Below are 17429 nucleotides of genomic sequence, written 5' to 3' on the forward strand. Positions count from 1 at the left end.
TGGGCAAAGGTCAGGGGATTCGTTATGTGAAGCAATGGGCTGTGTGCTTTAATCTGCTCTTCTGGTACCAGGGTGTGTGTGTGTGTATGTGTGTGTGTATGTGTGTGAGAGAGAGAGATTGGGTGGGAGGGAGGAAGGGAGGGAGGAAGGGAGGGAGGAAGAGGGAGAAAATGTAATTGATTTGGGGAGGATTTTGCGAAGGTTTATATAGGAAAGCAGCAAGACCAAGAATCTAACGTGCCAAGCGGTAACCGAGAAGCATTTACCGTATTCCTCCTTCACCTCCCACCCTCTCCGCCAATTTTAACCAAATTAGTATAGTGTGGTCTGCTTGCATACATGACTGAATGAAAAAGGAAATTTAAAAGTTCTTGCCATAAAGCCTGGAGGAAACCATACAAAAATCCAGCCTCTATTTCAGGAATATCTGCCGGACTGGTGGTTAGTATTTCCCTTCTTGTTCACTTTGATTAAAAGGCTGAGAGTCAGGTCTCTCTCTTTTTTTTTTTTTTTTTTTTTTTTGTAACCTTGCTTGTGAGCTTTTTAGATGTAAAGCTCCAACTTGGCTTAGCTGGTTGCTTTCCTCCTCCTCCCACCTCATTCTTGCCTCTTCAGGCTTCATTTCTCCTGCTCCCTCCTTGCTCTCCTCCTCCGCTCTTCTCCCTCTACTCTGAGCGAAACTTCTTTCTCTTGTCCTGCAGCTTATAAAATACTCTGATTAGGCAAAGCCTCAGACTGCCTTCCTCCCTGTCTGATCACCATTAAGATATAATTGGGGTCTTTGAAGTCCATTTTCTGCACATATAAGAATCTGGTACATTTTGAGAAAGTCGACCGAGATAATAATTTGCACTCAGGAGACATTTCAGGGTTTTAATTCTGGCCTATGTTTGACATTTCAACAGTCAGTTTATATTTTAGAAGAGTATTGTAAAGAAGTGACACCACAATTGCATGTTTGTTTTGCATTTTATTCCAGGTTTTCTAAAGTCTTGGGGATTGTCAGCACATTGAAGAAAAGGAAAATAAGACTTTGTCTTTTTGTATTTTTAGCTGTATATCTTGGCTGGTTTACTCCGATGTTTCGGGTTCCTTCCTGCATACCTGATTAAAGCTATCCCATGGTGCCTGATGTGATGGGAAACATCACTTATTCTATCTCGTTAAAAAGCATTCAGCTGAACTTTCAACAGAAGGACGTGTTCTACCCCCTTAAAACATTGATTTTCGGGTCAAGGGGTCTCTGTTCGTTTCTGCAACAATTCATTTCAAGCTGAGCGTGGTAGGTACTGTGAGGTAGTAGGGGATACAGAGATGACCCTCAGGGGAGAGAGAAGAAAGTAGTAGGCATCTCACGATGCCATGATAGAGGTTTGGCAAGGAGAGAGGAGGGGCACCGAACTTCCCCCGGTAGGGAGTGGAGGTCGTTGATCGAAATACATTTAAGTTGAAGTGACCTTGAGCTGAGTCTTCGGGAATGAGTGGCAGAGATGGATGAAGTGGGAAGAGGACAGGAGGCAGAGGGGGCTGAAGGTGTGAACAGCAGGGAAGCGTCTGAGAAGATTCCTCCATGGACAGAGGAAAGGGGGAGGTTTGGGGAGATGGTGGAAAATGGGCATGGAAAGGTGAAGGAGGCCAGATCAGATCACACAGGGCTGGAGGCACCTTGTTAAGGGTTTGTCACTTATACTGGACAGTTTGAAACAGAGGCTGCCGAGCTGCAGTTGAAGGAGATCACTGTGGTGTCAGTGTGGAGAATAGATTTTTGCAAGGTTCTAACCAGGATTATTCTCGGAAATTTAGGCTCAGCTTGGTCCAGACTTGAGGGCTGGTTGTGAGTAAATTTCATTTCTGGGTTATTCCAGGGCTTCTTGTCCTACTTCAAAGAAGGTGGCCAGGGGAGCTCAGCTCCTGTGGAGCTGGGGAAGGCCAGGAGAGCCCAGCTCACCTCATGTCCGTACTTGTTAGGATTTGTTTGTACTGAATGTCTAACGATAAATGACATTAGACGTGACAGCACGTGTGAGCCTGAGTGTAAGTTGGCTTTTTCTTCTCCTTGAAAATACAGTGACAGGTTGAAGACGATGGGAAATACTGAAAAACCCACTGCACTGGGGACGGGTGGCCTGGATGCTGCTCCCAGTTCGGCTGTAACCAGCAGTGGGATCTTGTACATGTCACTTCATCCCTCTAGGCTTTGCTTACCTTATCTGTAAAGTGAGACCTTTATGGTAACAGGGTCATTAGGGGCCCCATCCAGACGCCGGGCTCTCTGATTGTGATTCTGTCTCCCCAGTGGTCCCCCCGACCCTCAACCTCAGGCTTCCAGACATTCTGATTAATAGAGAAATTAGGAAAGCCATTTATTTAAACTAAGTTTCAGTTTAAAGTATCTAATCTAGTGAGCCTGGGAAATAATTTTCGAAGGAAAAAAATTGTGATTCGTGTTTGTCCTATGCAGATGGTAAAAGGGAAGCAGAAAGCCACCTGCGCACAACTTCCTTCTTTTTCTCTTGACTGTTTCTGCTTGTCCCTCCTGCAAAAGTAGAGAGGAGATTGGCTGGGGATTCTGAGGGGACTGAGGGTAAGACACTGACGGGGAAGGCTGACCTATGGGAACCTGAGTTCTCCCGCCTTCCAGAGGAGCAGTGCAGCCTTTATTTGGCATGAGCAGCGATTCAGGTAGATCCTCGGCAGAATTTTGAGTAGCTGTGACCTTCTTTGCCTTTGTGAAAATCTCTTGCACCTGTATCCAGTGCTCTGAGGTTATATAGGCCCATCCCCTAACCTCTAAATTACCCTCTGCGCTCTTTTACCCAGACTAACTTCTCCCAGAGCTGAATGATGGTGTGGATATTCTTGAGGTGGGGAAAGGACTTCTAATGCCTCTGACCTACCTTACACCCACCAATATTCCCTCCCAGCCCCCGCCAAACACACACACACACAGTGCACATATCTCTTCACTCATCAAATCCTGCAAGGCATTTTGGTGGGAGTGGGCACAGAGTGATAAACAGATGAGGAAAGTCTGTGTCTTGCCCTGAGGAAACCTACAGCACTGAGGATTCATTTATTCCACATACAGGGATTCGTTACCTTGTGACTTCCATGTCAGGGCACATTTTATAGTAGAGGAATGAACAGGTCAGTCTCAGGGGAGTGTAGAAGGCTTCATGGAGGTAGTGATATTGGAGCATGCTTTTGAAGAGCAGGTAAATTGAGGATTTGTCCGGCAGCAGCCTTGAAGGTAAAGGAATAGAGGCCATGAAGGAGGATGTTTTAAGTCTAGAGAAGTGAGGTGAGCATTGGGGGAGGAGGAGGTACATTCCAGAGAGAATTCTGAGGTTGAGTCACCCCCTCATGGTGACAAGTGACACATGATGGGGTTGGAGTAACAGGTAACTGGGGAGCCCTAATCTCATTAAACATGTTAGAAAATGTATGAGATGAAGCTGTTTGTTCATGAGGTGGGGACTGGGGGCAGGTAGGAGATGTGAGTTCATTCAGTTTAGACAGGAATGACTTTAGATGCTTATGGGCATCCAGGTGACCATCTCCCTGTGTCTGAGGCACCTGCCCTCTGGTTCTTTAACATTTACATGATGCTCTGAGTAAACTGCCCCCCTTGGGGATTCCCTGTAGCTTTTCTTCTCCGTTTGGAAGTAAAGTTTTGACCGGTAACATGATCACAAGTGATTGAAAGTAGAAAAATTCATTTGAATCACTTTTCAGTTTGATGGGAAGATGGATGTTTTATTACTGTTCTCCAAGATGTGAAATAACTGATTTCTCTCAAACAGAATGCAATGAAAAGCATTTTAGTGTCTGTTCCTTTGACTTCTGGATAGGTGGACAATCTTCTTGAATCAATAGCAGTTCAGGGTTTGGCTCAGCCTGCTTTTTCCAACCCTCTTCCACCAGCCAACTGATTTCGGAGAAACACGGCCAGGTCATTGAGTTACAGGTTCCAGAGTTATGCTGTGGTGGTCCCTTAGGGTGGTAAACATGAGGCTCCTGGGAATTGAACATTTAATTCAGGAGGACTGAAAACAAGCTCTCCTGAGCCAAGATGTTAGATTTACAGGGAAATGTAAAGGTAGCCTGTCCTCCTCCCTTCCACACGACCTTTTCCTCCATAAGTACATACCCCTTGTCCTTATCTTCCCCTGACCCTAGTCTTTCATAGATTTTGACCTTGATTTTGATTTACCTTCACATTGACACATTGTCTGTTTTTAATTTCCTGTCTGACCTGAGGTTAAGATGAGAAGCAAGGCCAGCAAACTGATTTAGACAGGATCTCTCAGGCTTTCTCACTTTCCCTGGGATCAACTTGTGTCCAGATTTATGTGTTCGAAAATAAATTGCATCAACTGACCCAGAGGTGATTAGACTCTAGGGGCTCAATTTACACTAGCTAACCTCATGAGATGGGCCAATATACCAGAATGCCAATACATTTGTTTATTCTCCATTTCAGCTGTGAAGCAGTTTCATTTCAGCTGGTTATTGTATTAGTTTTCCAGAAAGAGAGAGAGCCCAGAAAACAAGGATAAGAATCAGAAGGTCATGTGGCAATTGTAGAGTCTCAATGGAGGGAAATGTGTGGCCCTCAAGGGAGAGCATCAGCAGGCTCTGAAAGATTATTGTACCGGTCTCTGTATTGGGACATTCTTGTTGGTCCCAAGTAATTGGATGAGACAAATCCATAAATTATTTTTTTCAGCATTCTTCATCAAACATTAATTGATTAGACTAGATTATCTCTAAAGTCCCTTCTGCCTCCAAATTTCTGTGCTCTGCTAAAAAATCCCCTCTCCTTATGGCTATGTTTCAGTCATGGCTGGATAGTTGTCTTCCTGATTGATGTTTAAGAAGTCAACCTCAGGCTCTATAACAGGCTTTTAAAGACTGTATTCATTTTCTATTGCTTCTAAAACAAATTACCTTAAATTTAGAGGCTTATCAAAACCCATTTATTAGCTCACAGTTCTGTAAGTGAGAAGTCTGGACACAGGCTGGTGTAACTGGATTCTCTGCTCAGAGTTCACAAGGCTGAAATCAAACTGTCATTAGGGCTGCATTACCCTCAAGAGGTCCTGGGAATGAATTTGCTTCCAAGTTCGTTCAGGTTGTTGACCAAATTCAGTTCCTTACTGTTGTAGGACTGTCATCCCAATTTCCTTTCTAATTGTCAGCTGGGAGCCCATTTTTGCCCCTGGAGTCTGCCTGCACTGCATCTCATGCTTCCTATATGGCCCCTCCAGCAACAGCAGGATAAGTCCCTCTCGAGTTTCTAACCTCTCCGACTTCCCCTTCTGCACGTCTCACTGACTAACTTCCTCTTCTACTTTTTTTTTTTTAATCTTTGTTGTTGTTGTTAGTTTCTGCTTTATAACAAAGTGAATCAGTTATACATATACATCTGTTCCCATATCCCTTCCCTCTTACATCTCCCTCCCTCCCACCCTCCCTATCCCACCCCTCCAGGCGGTCACAAAGCACCAAGCTGATCTCCCTGTGCTATGTGGCTGCTTCCCACTAGCTATCTACCTTACGTTTGGTACTGTATATACGTCCATGCCACTCTCTCGCTTTGTCACAGCTTACCCTCCACCCCCCCATATCCTCAAGTCCATTCTCAGGTAGGTCTGTGTCTTTATTCCTGTTTTACCCCTAGGTTCTTCATGACATTTTTTTTTCTTAAATTCCATATATATGTGTTAGCATACGGTATTTGTGTTTCTCTTTCTGACTTACTTCACTCTGTATGATAGACTCTAGGTCTATCCACCTCATTACAAATAGCTCAATTTCGTTTCCTTTTATGGCTGAGTAATATTCCATTGTATATATGTGCCACATCTTCTTTATCCATTCATCCGATGATGGACACTTAGGTTGTTTCCATCTCCAGGCTATTGTAAATAGAGCTGCAATGAACATTTTGGTACATGTCTCTTTTTGAATTATGGTTTCTCAGGGTATATGCCCAGCAGTGGGATTGCTGGGTCATATGGTAGTTCTATTTGTAGTTTTTTAAGGAACCTCCATACCGTTCTCCACAGTGGCTGTACCAATTCGCATTCCCACCAGCAGTGCAAGAGTGTTCCCTTTTCTCCACACCCTCTCCAACATTTATTGTTTATAGATTTTTTGATGATGGCCATTCTGACCAGTGTGAGATGATATCTCATTGTAGTTTTGATTTGCATTTCTCTAATGATTAATGATGTTGAGCATTCTTTCATGGGTTTGTTGGCAATCTGTATATCTTCTGTGGAGAAATGTCTATTCAGTTCTTCTGCCCATTTTTGGATTGGGTTGTTTGTTTTTTTGCTATTGAGCTGCATGAGCTGCTTATAAATTTTGGAGATTAATCCTTTGTCAGTTGCCTCATGTGCAAATATTTTCTCCCATTCTGAGGGTTGCTTTTGGTCTTGTTTATGGTTTCCTTTGCTGAGCAAAAGCTTTTAAGTTTCATTATGTCCCATGTGTTTATTTTTGTTTTTATTTCCATTTCTCTAGGAGGTGGGTCCAAAAGGATCTTGCTGTGATTTATGTCATAGAGTGTTCTGCCTATGTTTTCCTCTAAAGGTTTGATAGTGTCTGGCCTTACATTTAGCTCTTTAATCCATTTTGAGCTTATTTTTGTGTATGGTCTTAGGGAGTGATGTAATCTCATACTTTTACATGTCCCTGTCCAGTTTTCCCAGTCCCACTTATTGAAGAGGCTGTCCTTTCTCCACTGTACATTCCTGCCTCCTTTATCAAAGATAAGGTGACCATATGTCTGTGGGTTTATCTCTGGGCTTTCTATCCTGTTCCATTGATCTATATTTCTGTTTTTGTGCCAGTACCATACTGTCTTGATTACTGTAGCTTTGTAGTATAGTCTGAAGTCAGGGAGCCTTATTCCTCCAGCTCCATTTTTCGTTCTCAAGATTGCTTTGGCTATTCGGGGTCTTTTGTGTTTGCATACAAATTGTGTGATTTTTTGTTCTAGTTCTGTGAAAAATGCCAGTGGTAGTTTGATAGGGATTGCATTGAATCTGTAGATGGCTTTGGGTAGTAGAGTCATTTTCACAATGTTGATTCTTCCAATCCAAGAACATGGTATATCTCTCCATCTATTTGTATCATCTTTAATTTCTTTCATCAGTGTCTTATAGTTTTCTGCATACAGGTCTTTTGTCTCCTTAGGTCGGTTTATTCCTAGATATTTTATTCTTTTTGTTGCAATGGTAAATGGGAGTGTTTTCTTGATTTCACTTTCAGATTTTTCATCATTGGTGTATAGGAATGCCAGAGATTTCTGTGCATTAATTTTGTATCCTGCTACTTTACCAAATTCATTGATTAGCTCAGTAGTTTTCTGGTAGCATCTTTAGGATTCTCTATGTATAGTATCATGCCTCTCCTGCTTTTACAGACTAATGTGATTACATTCCCAGACAATCCAGAATAATCTCCCTATTTTAAAGTCAGTTGATTAGTAACCCTAATTACATCTGTGAAGTCCCGCCAGAGCAATACCTAAGTTAATGTTTGAATAACCAGAGAAGATAATCTGGGGGGGGACCTCTTTAGCATTCTGCCTATCCAGTCTCATCAGCAACATTTTGAAATGATGTCTTGTCTTTATTGGAGTGATCATATCTGTGGATGACTGGTTTCATCTATTTACACATATTCTTTTTATTTGCAATTTCGTAGGATAATATTTTCTGATCCTACCTTCATATTTCAGCATTTCAACCCCTTGGCTTAGAAGGTTCTGTGTTACAAAAAATACATTTATTGGTTGGCTAAATGGGGGAGAATGATGTTGTTCTCTCCCCCTCACCCAGCTGAGGCTGCTTGGGACAGATGGGCTCTATTTTCCCAGATTTCAAAATCATAGCAAATTTTATTTGCATTAGGTCAGTGATTCTCAGTTTACCTGTGGTAAAGCCAGGGCATTTGTTTGTAAGGTCTAATATACAACCAAGGCTGAGAACTATTGATATGCTCCCAACTTGCTGTTTTGGAAATAAGGAGGCTGAGGCTGAGAAATGATTCACTTCAAGTCCCATACCTAGTGACAGATCTGGTGCTAGGTTTATGGTTTACTTATTTGTAGAGTTCAGTGCTGAGTAATTATATGCAAAATGAGTGTTAAGGTCTGGAACTCCCTGCTTCTCGCTTCGGTAGCAAAATTCTTTCTAGGACTTTAAGAAACTCTTAGACCTTGCAAAATAAGTTTAAAGGTCTCTTGTCAGCGGTTTGGTCTGCTCATGAGCAATAATAAACACAGATACGTCTGCACTAGCCAGGAGCTGGATGCATGGACCTCCCCGATCTCAGTGTCTCGGTGCTGCACCATCCAATGGGGTGGCCACTCACTGCCCATGGTTCTTGAGCACTTTAAATGTGGCTGGTGCCAGTTGTGATGTGCTGTGAGTGTGAAATACACACCAGATTCAAAGACTCATTATGAAAAAAAGTGTATGAAATACTTCAATACTTTTCATATTTACTGCATGATGAAGTGATAATATTTTGTATATATTGGGTTAACTAGGGTATATAATTAAAATTTATTTCTTAATATGGTTACTGGGAAATTTAAAATTACACATACGAGTGGCATCTGTGGCTGGCTTTATATTTTGGTGAGACATTTCCCTTCCTGAGAACATGTTCTATTAAAGCAGTTAACAATGAATGGTCCACGCCAAGCTATTACACCTTCTGTGATCTTGAAGAGTGAAGTGGTGTATTGTAAACTTCCTGGCGATGAGACGTGACATTGATCTGCCCCGTGTTTGCCATATTACTGGCAGCCAGTCAGTCTGGCCAAATAGACTTCTTTCTATTTATAATATAGGCTCAAAGGAGGCGGGGGGATGCTCCCGTGTCATGGAAAGGGCAAACTTCATACCTCTTAAGTAATGTACCCGAAAGTAGACCAAGTGCTCTTGGAGGCCCTTAAACAATTTTGCTCCTAAAGAAACTGCAATGTCAGCATTTATGAATTATCACCGTCCTTGACAGGCCCAAAGTACTGGAAGTACTGTGGTGCCTACCCTTGTCCATAATACAAATCCAGATTTTCCCCTCTCTCTTTTTCTTGTTCTCTGTAGTTTGGTCTGCCTCACTGGTACTCTACTTGTGTGTTTATAGTCGACCCAGGTTAGCATTTTCAAAGAAGCATGGGAAGGCAAAGGCAAAGACAGGCAGGCCTTGGAGACGGTTCCAATCCCAACCCAGAAGTATTCCGTCTCAGCTTGCAGGATCCCCTTAACTTCTCCAAGCTCCTCTAAACTTTCATTTCCTCAATTTTAAAATGAAGGTCTCTTGCAAGGGATGAATGAAGTAATAAGGCACTCGGCACACTGATTCCTTGGCAGATTTTGGAGGGGACATCTACTCTGTGAGGCCCAGCGCTAGCTGCTGGGGATAAAAGAGTGAGTGACACACAGCTACTGCCCCCAGTTTGCTCACAGCTAGAGGAGGAGAAAGACAAGGATCCCAGCAGCATCAGGACAGGAGAAGTCCTCCGTCCCTGGCAGCTGTTCATTACGTTGCACTGCGCGGGGGTTGGCATATCACAAAAGTCTGGTGTGGGGCGTAGGTGAGGGGACAGACCCACAGTCATGAAGGGACTGCCCGAGTCGCCACATCAGGTGATGCTGGGCTGTGCCCAGGGCACAGGATTTCTGACTCCTTCTCTAGCAATGCTTTTCCCAGGAGAGCACATTGCCTCACTCTTGGTTTCCCAACGTGTTTACCCTAAAAGAACAACTTCACCACTTTGGACTTGATAAAAGGAAAAAAAGAGTTTCTTCCAACTTTTGTTCTATATATAATCTGGGCATGAGAGTGACTCCTTCAGTGCTTGGAGTTATTGTAGTAATCACTGTCAGATTATAATCTCTTCAAGATACTGAATGTTTTTGTTACCTGAAAACTTCCTTCTGTGAGATCTTCAACAGCTCATCTATTTCCTGTTAAATCAGGTAAAACAAAGCCTATACTTCCATCTGAGAGTCTTGGAAGAAACTCCAACATCTTCAACTTTGTTTAAGGTACATTCTCCGTATTCTATGTGATCTCAATTTTTTACTATCACAGTAACAAAATATTAGATCATAAAAAAAAAAAGAGCCACTTGTGGAAAGTGAGATAGCAGAAATCTAGTAAGAGGTTTGCTTTTTCAAATTCTATTTTGGAAAACAATGACTTGGTAGGTGCAATGCTGTAAGATATAAAAAGGAACAGAACATATTGTTCAAATAAGCACCTACCTATGCAATTGATTTTCTCTTGCATGTAAGAGTTACACCTGCATCATGCATCAGTGAGTGCACCAGGTAAATCAGGCTGGGTGGGTTTGGTCTAGCTTTGTGGCGAGGTGTTTCAAAGTGCCACTGGGTCCTACTGATTTCAAACAGAATGCCCCATGCACCAAGAAAGGCCCACTCCCAACAGAATGCCCATGCATATACAAAGATAGGAGAAGCACCAAGCATTTGGTGTTGAAATGGCCCTTATTCTTTCACTCCCTGGAAAGGAAGAGGTGGAGACCCAGGCTCCTGTAACCCAGCTGCCTTCTCTGTGTTCTCACAGGAAGAGTCCTGGCTTCAAACCAAGCCTCTTATTGTTGGAATTCATCTACCCAATTGTCAGCTCTAGAAACCCATGACTCACGAAACAAATGACCTGGACCCAGTAACAGCAGCGTATAATTTTCTTACAGTAGGTGAGATAGTGGTTAGGGGAAAAATCAGCCTCTGGATTATTCCCCCACACTTGGGCCTCCATGTAGGAGGTGTGCAATTTGCCTGTACACCTAAGCAGAAGTGATCAGCATTCCTGCCTTATCCTGGGAGATGTACACGTTATGTTATGATGATCCTTCCCCTCCCCTGGACTCTCATGTGATGTAAGTGCTTGATTGAAGAGTGGAGTCTCACGTATTGTGGCTGATTGCTTTACCATGTCCCTAGATTTCCTTTCCAGGACATACAATGAGAGCCCCATTCCCAATCCCATGGAAGCCTAAAACGGTCTATTTAATCACTAGTATCAGAAAGTGTAATAAATAGCTAGTATTGATATATGCAGAGGGCAGGCCAAGGGCTTTGAATCAACATCTCATTCAGTGGCCTCTTGATTTTCTCATGAAAAGAGGAATAATATTATCGTCTCCATATTAGAGATGAGTAACCTGAGGTTTGGTAAAGCCAGGATTTGAAACTGATCCACAACTTGTGCCCTGAACCCCTAAGCTCACCCTCTCTATAGGTGAAAAGCAAGGATAACATCTGAGCTAGAGTCTGATGGTAATTTCCGTAGACCTGGGAAAGTATCTGTCAATGATTATTAACTAAATGTGACCATCTGACAGTGGAACAGATGGCATCAAATGAAATCAAGTGTCCAGGGTTCACTCAGTAGCACTGTCTCCTACCTCTTGTGTCAATGTCAGCAGATTGTTTAATCTTTGTACCTGTTACCTCACCTGGAGCCTAGAGAATAGCATTTACTTCCCCAGCTGGCGGTGTGCTGGGTCCAGCTCATACTGGCTTGTGAATCCACATTCAGTGATGTCAGTGATCCAGTGAATCCTTGTTAAGTGACTTGGTAGTTTAAAATCAGCCTTGGTGGAGGTATTTATACCACAGAGATTGGCAAATGCTACAAATCATGGCCCTTTTAAAATTATTATTCCAGAGAGACAATTGTTAAATATTAGTACACCACTGGCTGTGACTCAGAGAGAGATACAATGTGAATTGTCACATTCTAAAGGTAAACAAAGGCACACTGGGTACCCTAAAAAAAACTTCTATAAATATAATCTTACCTAAGTCTTCTGTGAATCTTTTATCCCCATCATTCTGCATTTGGGAAGACCTCTGAAAACATAACCATAATGATTTTATATGTCACTACAAATATACAATTTTATTTTGTGTATTGTTTTTGTTATGAAAACAAATATGCTCCTGTAACAGTCTAATGTTTCTGAATGCAGATACAAACATATAAGCCATAAAGTGTATATATAAATGTTGTCAATTAGAAATATAAAATATAATGCCACGTATGTAATTTAAAATTCTCTACTAGTCACATTTAAAAAAAAAAGAAATTGGGGATATTAGTTTTTAATATTTTATTCAACAATCCAAATTACGATTTTAACGTATAGTCAACATAAACTTTATTGAAATATTTTGCATCCTTTTTGTACCAAGCCTTCAAAATCCGTGTATATTTTATACTTACAGCACATCTCAATTTAGATCCTAACTTTTCATCAGAAATACTTGATCTGTACTTAGATTTTATAAAATGTACAGCTGAAAAAGGTTTACATACCCAATCTGTACTTAATATACTTAATTAAATATTTAATTGAAATATTTAATTAAAATTAAGTAAAATTTAGCTTATTTAATTCCTCAGTTGCACTAGCCACACTTCAAGTACTCAATAGTTATAGGTGACTGGTAGTAGCTGAACTGGTCAGCACAGGTGACCATATATGCTCTATTTTTGGTTTTTTTTATAAAAATGGAGACGTATTATATATACCACTCCCAAAGTTTTTTTTTCCCCTCATACTGTACACATTTAAACTACTTTCCTGTCCTATATTCCCCATGGGATCCCTGCGGGGAGAGAAATCTCAGCGAGAGTAATGATATCAATAATGTCTGTGAATTTCTTCTCCCTCACTGATGGGAAGGAGATAAATTGACCTGGGCTTCCCTGGTGGCGCAGTGGTTGAGAGTCCGCCTGCCTATGCAGGGGACACGGTTTCGTGCTCCGGTCCGGGAAGATTCCACATGCTGCGGAGCGGCTGGGCCCATGAGCCGTGGCCACTGAGCCTGCGCGTCCGGAGCTTGTGCTCCGCAACAGGAGAGGCCACAACAGTGAGAGGCCCGTGTACCACAAAAAAAAAAAAAAAATTGACCTAAGGCATTTTGTGTCTGACCAATTTTCAAATGACCACCACCAAAAAGTGGATAATAACATGAACTCCAGATACAAACTGTTCAAATAAATGCCTGAAGCTAACTAGAATGGATCATTTCAAATACCCTTTTGGATGAGCCTCTTCCTTCTTCAGTGCTGAGTTCTTAGAAAAGCTTCACCAGGAAATCAATGAGATTCAGTTTTGCAATATTTCATTAGTAATCAACCTAGCATTAGAAAGTACACATTTATTGGGTTATCTACCTGGAGTCTTGGTTTTGCAATATAAACAATTCTGCTTCTGTTGGGGTTTTTAAAGTCAGCTCTCACTCTTTCCATAGCAGAATCACTAAATCAGTAAAACAGACATTTGAGAAAACTGCTTATTTCTGATCAGTTCAGCTGCCATTTTGATATTTGTCGTTACTTGGCCATAACAGAACTACAAGCTCCTAAATCTATTGTTTTACTCCACTTATTAAAATGCTAACATCATACTTCTAAGGATGCTTTTGACCATTTTCCTTTTAAGTACTTGATACAGATATGAGAATCAGAGGGTGTAGGTGGTTTTGGGTGGTGGCTCGTTTTGTCTCTGACAAATTACTAACCAGATATGATCACATTTTTTACCTATATGGCTTCATATACTTTTTAATGTTACTTTTAAAAAAGATGACATGGGCATTCTTTACAAAATAGTCTTGTCTTCACATTAAATTTGTCTGCTACTCATCGTTTCTGTGTAGATATCTCTGAAATCCAGTAGTGATTTCTCTCTCAATGGTTTTGATTGCTTTTATATTCTCCATTGTGCCTTGTACAATGCCAGCAGCCACTGGTAGTTCAACAAATACTTGCTAATTTTCAATTAAAGAGAATGGAACCAGTGGCTTTCTTTGCTTGGAGTTGGTTTTAACATGTTGGGAAAAAATAGTGTATTTAATCTCCATCTCTTCTCATGTGTTTATGGACTGTTTTACAGCCAAGGAACAAAAGTATATCATTGGCCTCACTGTGATTTGGAGGCCTCCTGTGCTGCGCAGTTTACAGAATTAAAACTCAGGCCAGCTGGGTCACAGGGCTTTTCAAATGGCTCTCCCTTGAGGAAGGGGGAGCCGGCAAAATGCCTCAGGCGCCTTGAGATCCGAATGGTGTGAGTTCCCTTCTGCAAAAATAGAAGCCTCCTCCGCCCACCCCAGTGAACAACGTGCCATGTGGCTATGGCCAAAGAATGCATAAATATCATTAGAAATTTAGAGAGGGATTTTCCCTAGGAAAATACTGCGAACTTCATAAACCCAATAGACTAAGGTACAATTTCATAGATTCCTCTGAACAATGCCTGCCTCTAGTTAGATGATTATAGCAGGAAAAGGAAATAAAGGGATTTTCTCCTGCTCACATCTGGCACATCACTGATAGATTAAAGTTCCAAACTTTGTGTGCTGGCACTCTGTCCTCTCCCAGGGACATTTTATCTCCTCCAGAACCTAATAAAAGAGGACCCTCTCATCTAGAAGCTGCCATGCAGCGCCCTGTATCATTGAAGGGGAAAGCTTACAGTCCAATCGGCCCAGGCCAATGAACGTTCTGTTCATGTGATGGCACTAAAAAGAGTTCACTATGGGGGTGCAAGGAGAGGGGGGAGTGCAAAGGGGGCCGCTTTCGGAGTCATCCCCACCGAGCCAGCAGCAGTGGACTGGGAGTGTTAGTCTCTAAGGAAACCCTTCACCCTTACAGAATCCAGCAGCCACATTGCCTTATCCTCTTCTCTGTTCCCACCCCTAGTTAGAGCCGTAGAGCTGGGAGTCCCTATGCCCTGCTCTCCTTGGCAGTGAACTGTTCTCTTCCATGTGGGAGGACGGCCGTCTTAAATACCTCCTTTTCTGCTGTCGGAGTGTGCAAACAGGTTTCTGGTTAATTTTGCTTCGGGGATTCTGATTTGTTGTGTGAGATAGAATGTATTCTGTAGAGATGTGTTTGGCTCATAAAGAAACTGTTGCAATAATCAGTTCCTTACTTGGCAGAAGCGAAGTTCATTTGTAGGCAGCAGCTTTCAAAAAATTGGGGTTGGGGGCTTCCCTGGTGGCACAGTGGTTGAGAGTCCGCCTGCCGATGCAGGGGACATGGGTTCGTGCCCCGGTCCGGGAAGATCCCACATGCCGCGGAGCGGCTGGGCCCGTGAGCCATGGCCGCTGGGCCTGCACGTCCGGAGCCTGTGCTCCGCAATGGGAGAGGCCACAACAGTGAGAGGCCCGCGTACCGCAAAAAAAAAAAAAAAAAAAAAAAAAGATTGGGGATGGGAGGGCGCCAACTATGATTCATCTGAAACAAAATTCACTTGTCTCTGGCATCTGCCAAGCCTCTTTGAGAATTTCGAAGAGGTAACTTTGAAACCAGAGGAAGCATCCTTCTGAGAAATGCAAACCTGTTCATATCCTTATTCAGCTGGGGAGCATACAGTGTTGCCTGGGAATGGGACTCATTGTTACAACCCAACATCAAGAGAGCCTGTGGCAGAGGAGGAAGGCTTCTTTACCTGACACGTGGTGTCTTGAGGGATGGCGAGTAAAACCAGCACTATGTACAGAATCCAGTTCCTCAATGCTTTTCCTCCTTAAAAAAATACTTGTAAAACAGAATTTAAAAGGAAATATCCAGTTACCCAGAGGATAGCATTTTCAACCTATAACGTATTTGTTTTTAGCCTTTTTATGTATTTCTGCTGGAGACTTCAAACTATGATTACAATGGCCTGTTCACCTAGGAGTAAAGGACCTTGGGAGAGATGCTCAGTGAAAGTAGCTGAGGATGATGCAAGGCCATGAGCCCAGAGCCTTCCAGGTTCAGAATTTAAAACATGGGTGTTATAATAACCACACCTCACATTAGTGTGAACTCTCACAGTTGGCAAAGTGTGTTCATCTGCGCCGTCACACTCAGTCCTATGAATGACCCCATGGGGCAGTGTATGTGGGGCATCCTCATGCATGTGGGCTACACCTGGATATTCAGACGCAGGGGGAGATTCCATTCACCTAGAGATGTCTTCTTAGAATTTCTTAACAACGTTAAAATCATAGAATTTAAAAAATGATGCATCATCCGCTGTCTAGAAATGAAAGTGTAGAGTGTGAGACATTTACTACCTATTCAGAATTACGCAGCCATTACCCGGACCACCGCATTCCACTATCCGTGAAAACAAACATTTGTGTTCATCGTTTCAGTTTGATTAGGGGTAGCAGAGGGCTATTTTATTATTGTCAAGATTGTACAGTAATAAAAATAAGTCAAGTGGCACTGGTGAAGCCCCCAGTATGATGATCAGATTTGCCTGAGTGACTTGTAAAGTACTGTAATTTCATGGAAATATTGCAGCTAAGCTTTAGAGTAGTTGGCGTTAGTCGTCAGATGTAGCAACAGCTCTCTAAAGGGCAGTCTGCTGAGTTCATTTTAAGCCAGCCAAAATTGTCTCTTTAGAGACCCAGGAGGTGGACACCTGGTTTACTTATTCCCAAGTAGCTTCATTTCCTCCAGGTAAAGGTGTGTGCTGGCTGAGGCATGCTGACCTGCTCCCCCATTCATCAAAGGCTTCAAGGTGTGGCCACACTTGGGATTCCAAATGGCTAGCCCAGCCACAAACTGACCCTTCTTAGAGTCTGAGGTGTTCACATTCCTGGGCCTTTCAGAGACCACATTCCTCCTGAAACCCACAAGGACACCAGGTGTCCTAGGGGAAGCCACCTAGGAAGCACCAGTGTTTTGTTTTCTTTTGCTTCTTACCTCCTTACTGATGCCTTCTGGTTAAAGCTCCTTAGGATGGCTCATTAGCACAGTGTTTTGAGTGTTAATTGAGCTCTTTTGTTCACTGGGACACACACTGGAGAAGTTTTACTACTACTGAAGTGGGTTGTTTTGTTTTCCCTTTTATGGGCTGTCCAGCTCAAGGCCCCTTGCTTGGTGATACTGCTGAAGAGTTTCTATTTCCAGATCAGATGAAAGTGAACCACACTGGCCCTGTTATGGAAGCAGTGCGTGGGGGTCATGTGTTGTGTGGTGGTCCTATGGCTGCCGGCCAGGCTGTGAAAATCTCTAGTGTCCATGTTATTTCCGGAGGCCGGCCCCCACCGGAAGTCGAATTTATTACAACCTGCTGTTGCTCTCATGAAAAGTATGACAACGTGAGACTCTAGGGCAGTGAAAGACTTACAAAGACTCCTTCTAGAGCTGCTGTGCATGTCAACTCATTCATAATTTAGCCAGTCTTTAAACAATTTTTAATGAAAATAGTCTGCTTTTAATTGCTTAGCTTTATCTTATTCCTCTTTGTATGATCACAGGTCCTACAGGTATGGATCTCTGGCAGCTGCTGTTGACCTTGGCAGTGGCAGGCTCAAGTGATGCTTTTTCTGGGAGTCAAGGTGAGTCCTGCTTTTCCATTCCCACCCGCA

General features: G+C 42.6%; 1 protein-coding gene across 1 annotated transcript in view; it reads left to right on the plus strand.

The window, feature by feature from the left end:
• GHR (growth hormone receptor) overlaps positions 1-17429 on the plus strand; it is a 290282-nt gene that overhangs the window by 104924 nt on the left and 167929 nt on the right. The window contains exon 2 of the mRNA XM_060091665.1: positions 17319-17399. Within this exon, the coding sequence (XP_059947648.1) occupies positions 17330-17399 (70 nt within the window). The 5' untranslated portion in view covers positions 17319-17329. The remainder of the gene's footprint in view (positions 1-17318; positions 17400-17429) is intronic.

This window comes from Mesoplodon densirostris, chromosome 3 (genome assembly GCF_025265405.1).
Source record: "Mesoplodon densirostris isolate mMesDen1 chromosome 3, mMesDen1 primary haplotype, whole genome shotgun sequence".
Classification (NCBI taxonomy): Eukaryota; Metazoa; Chordata; class Mammalia; order Artiodactyla; family Ziphiidae; genus Mesoplodon; species Mesoplodon densirostris.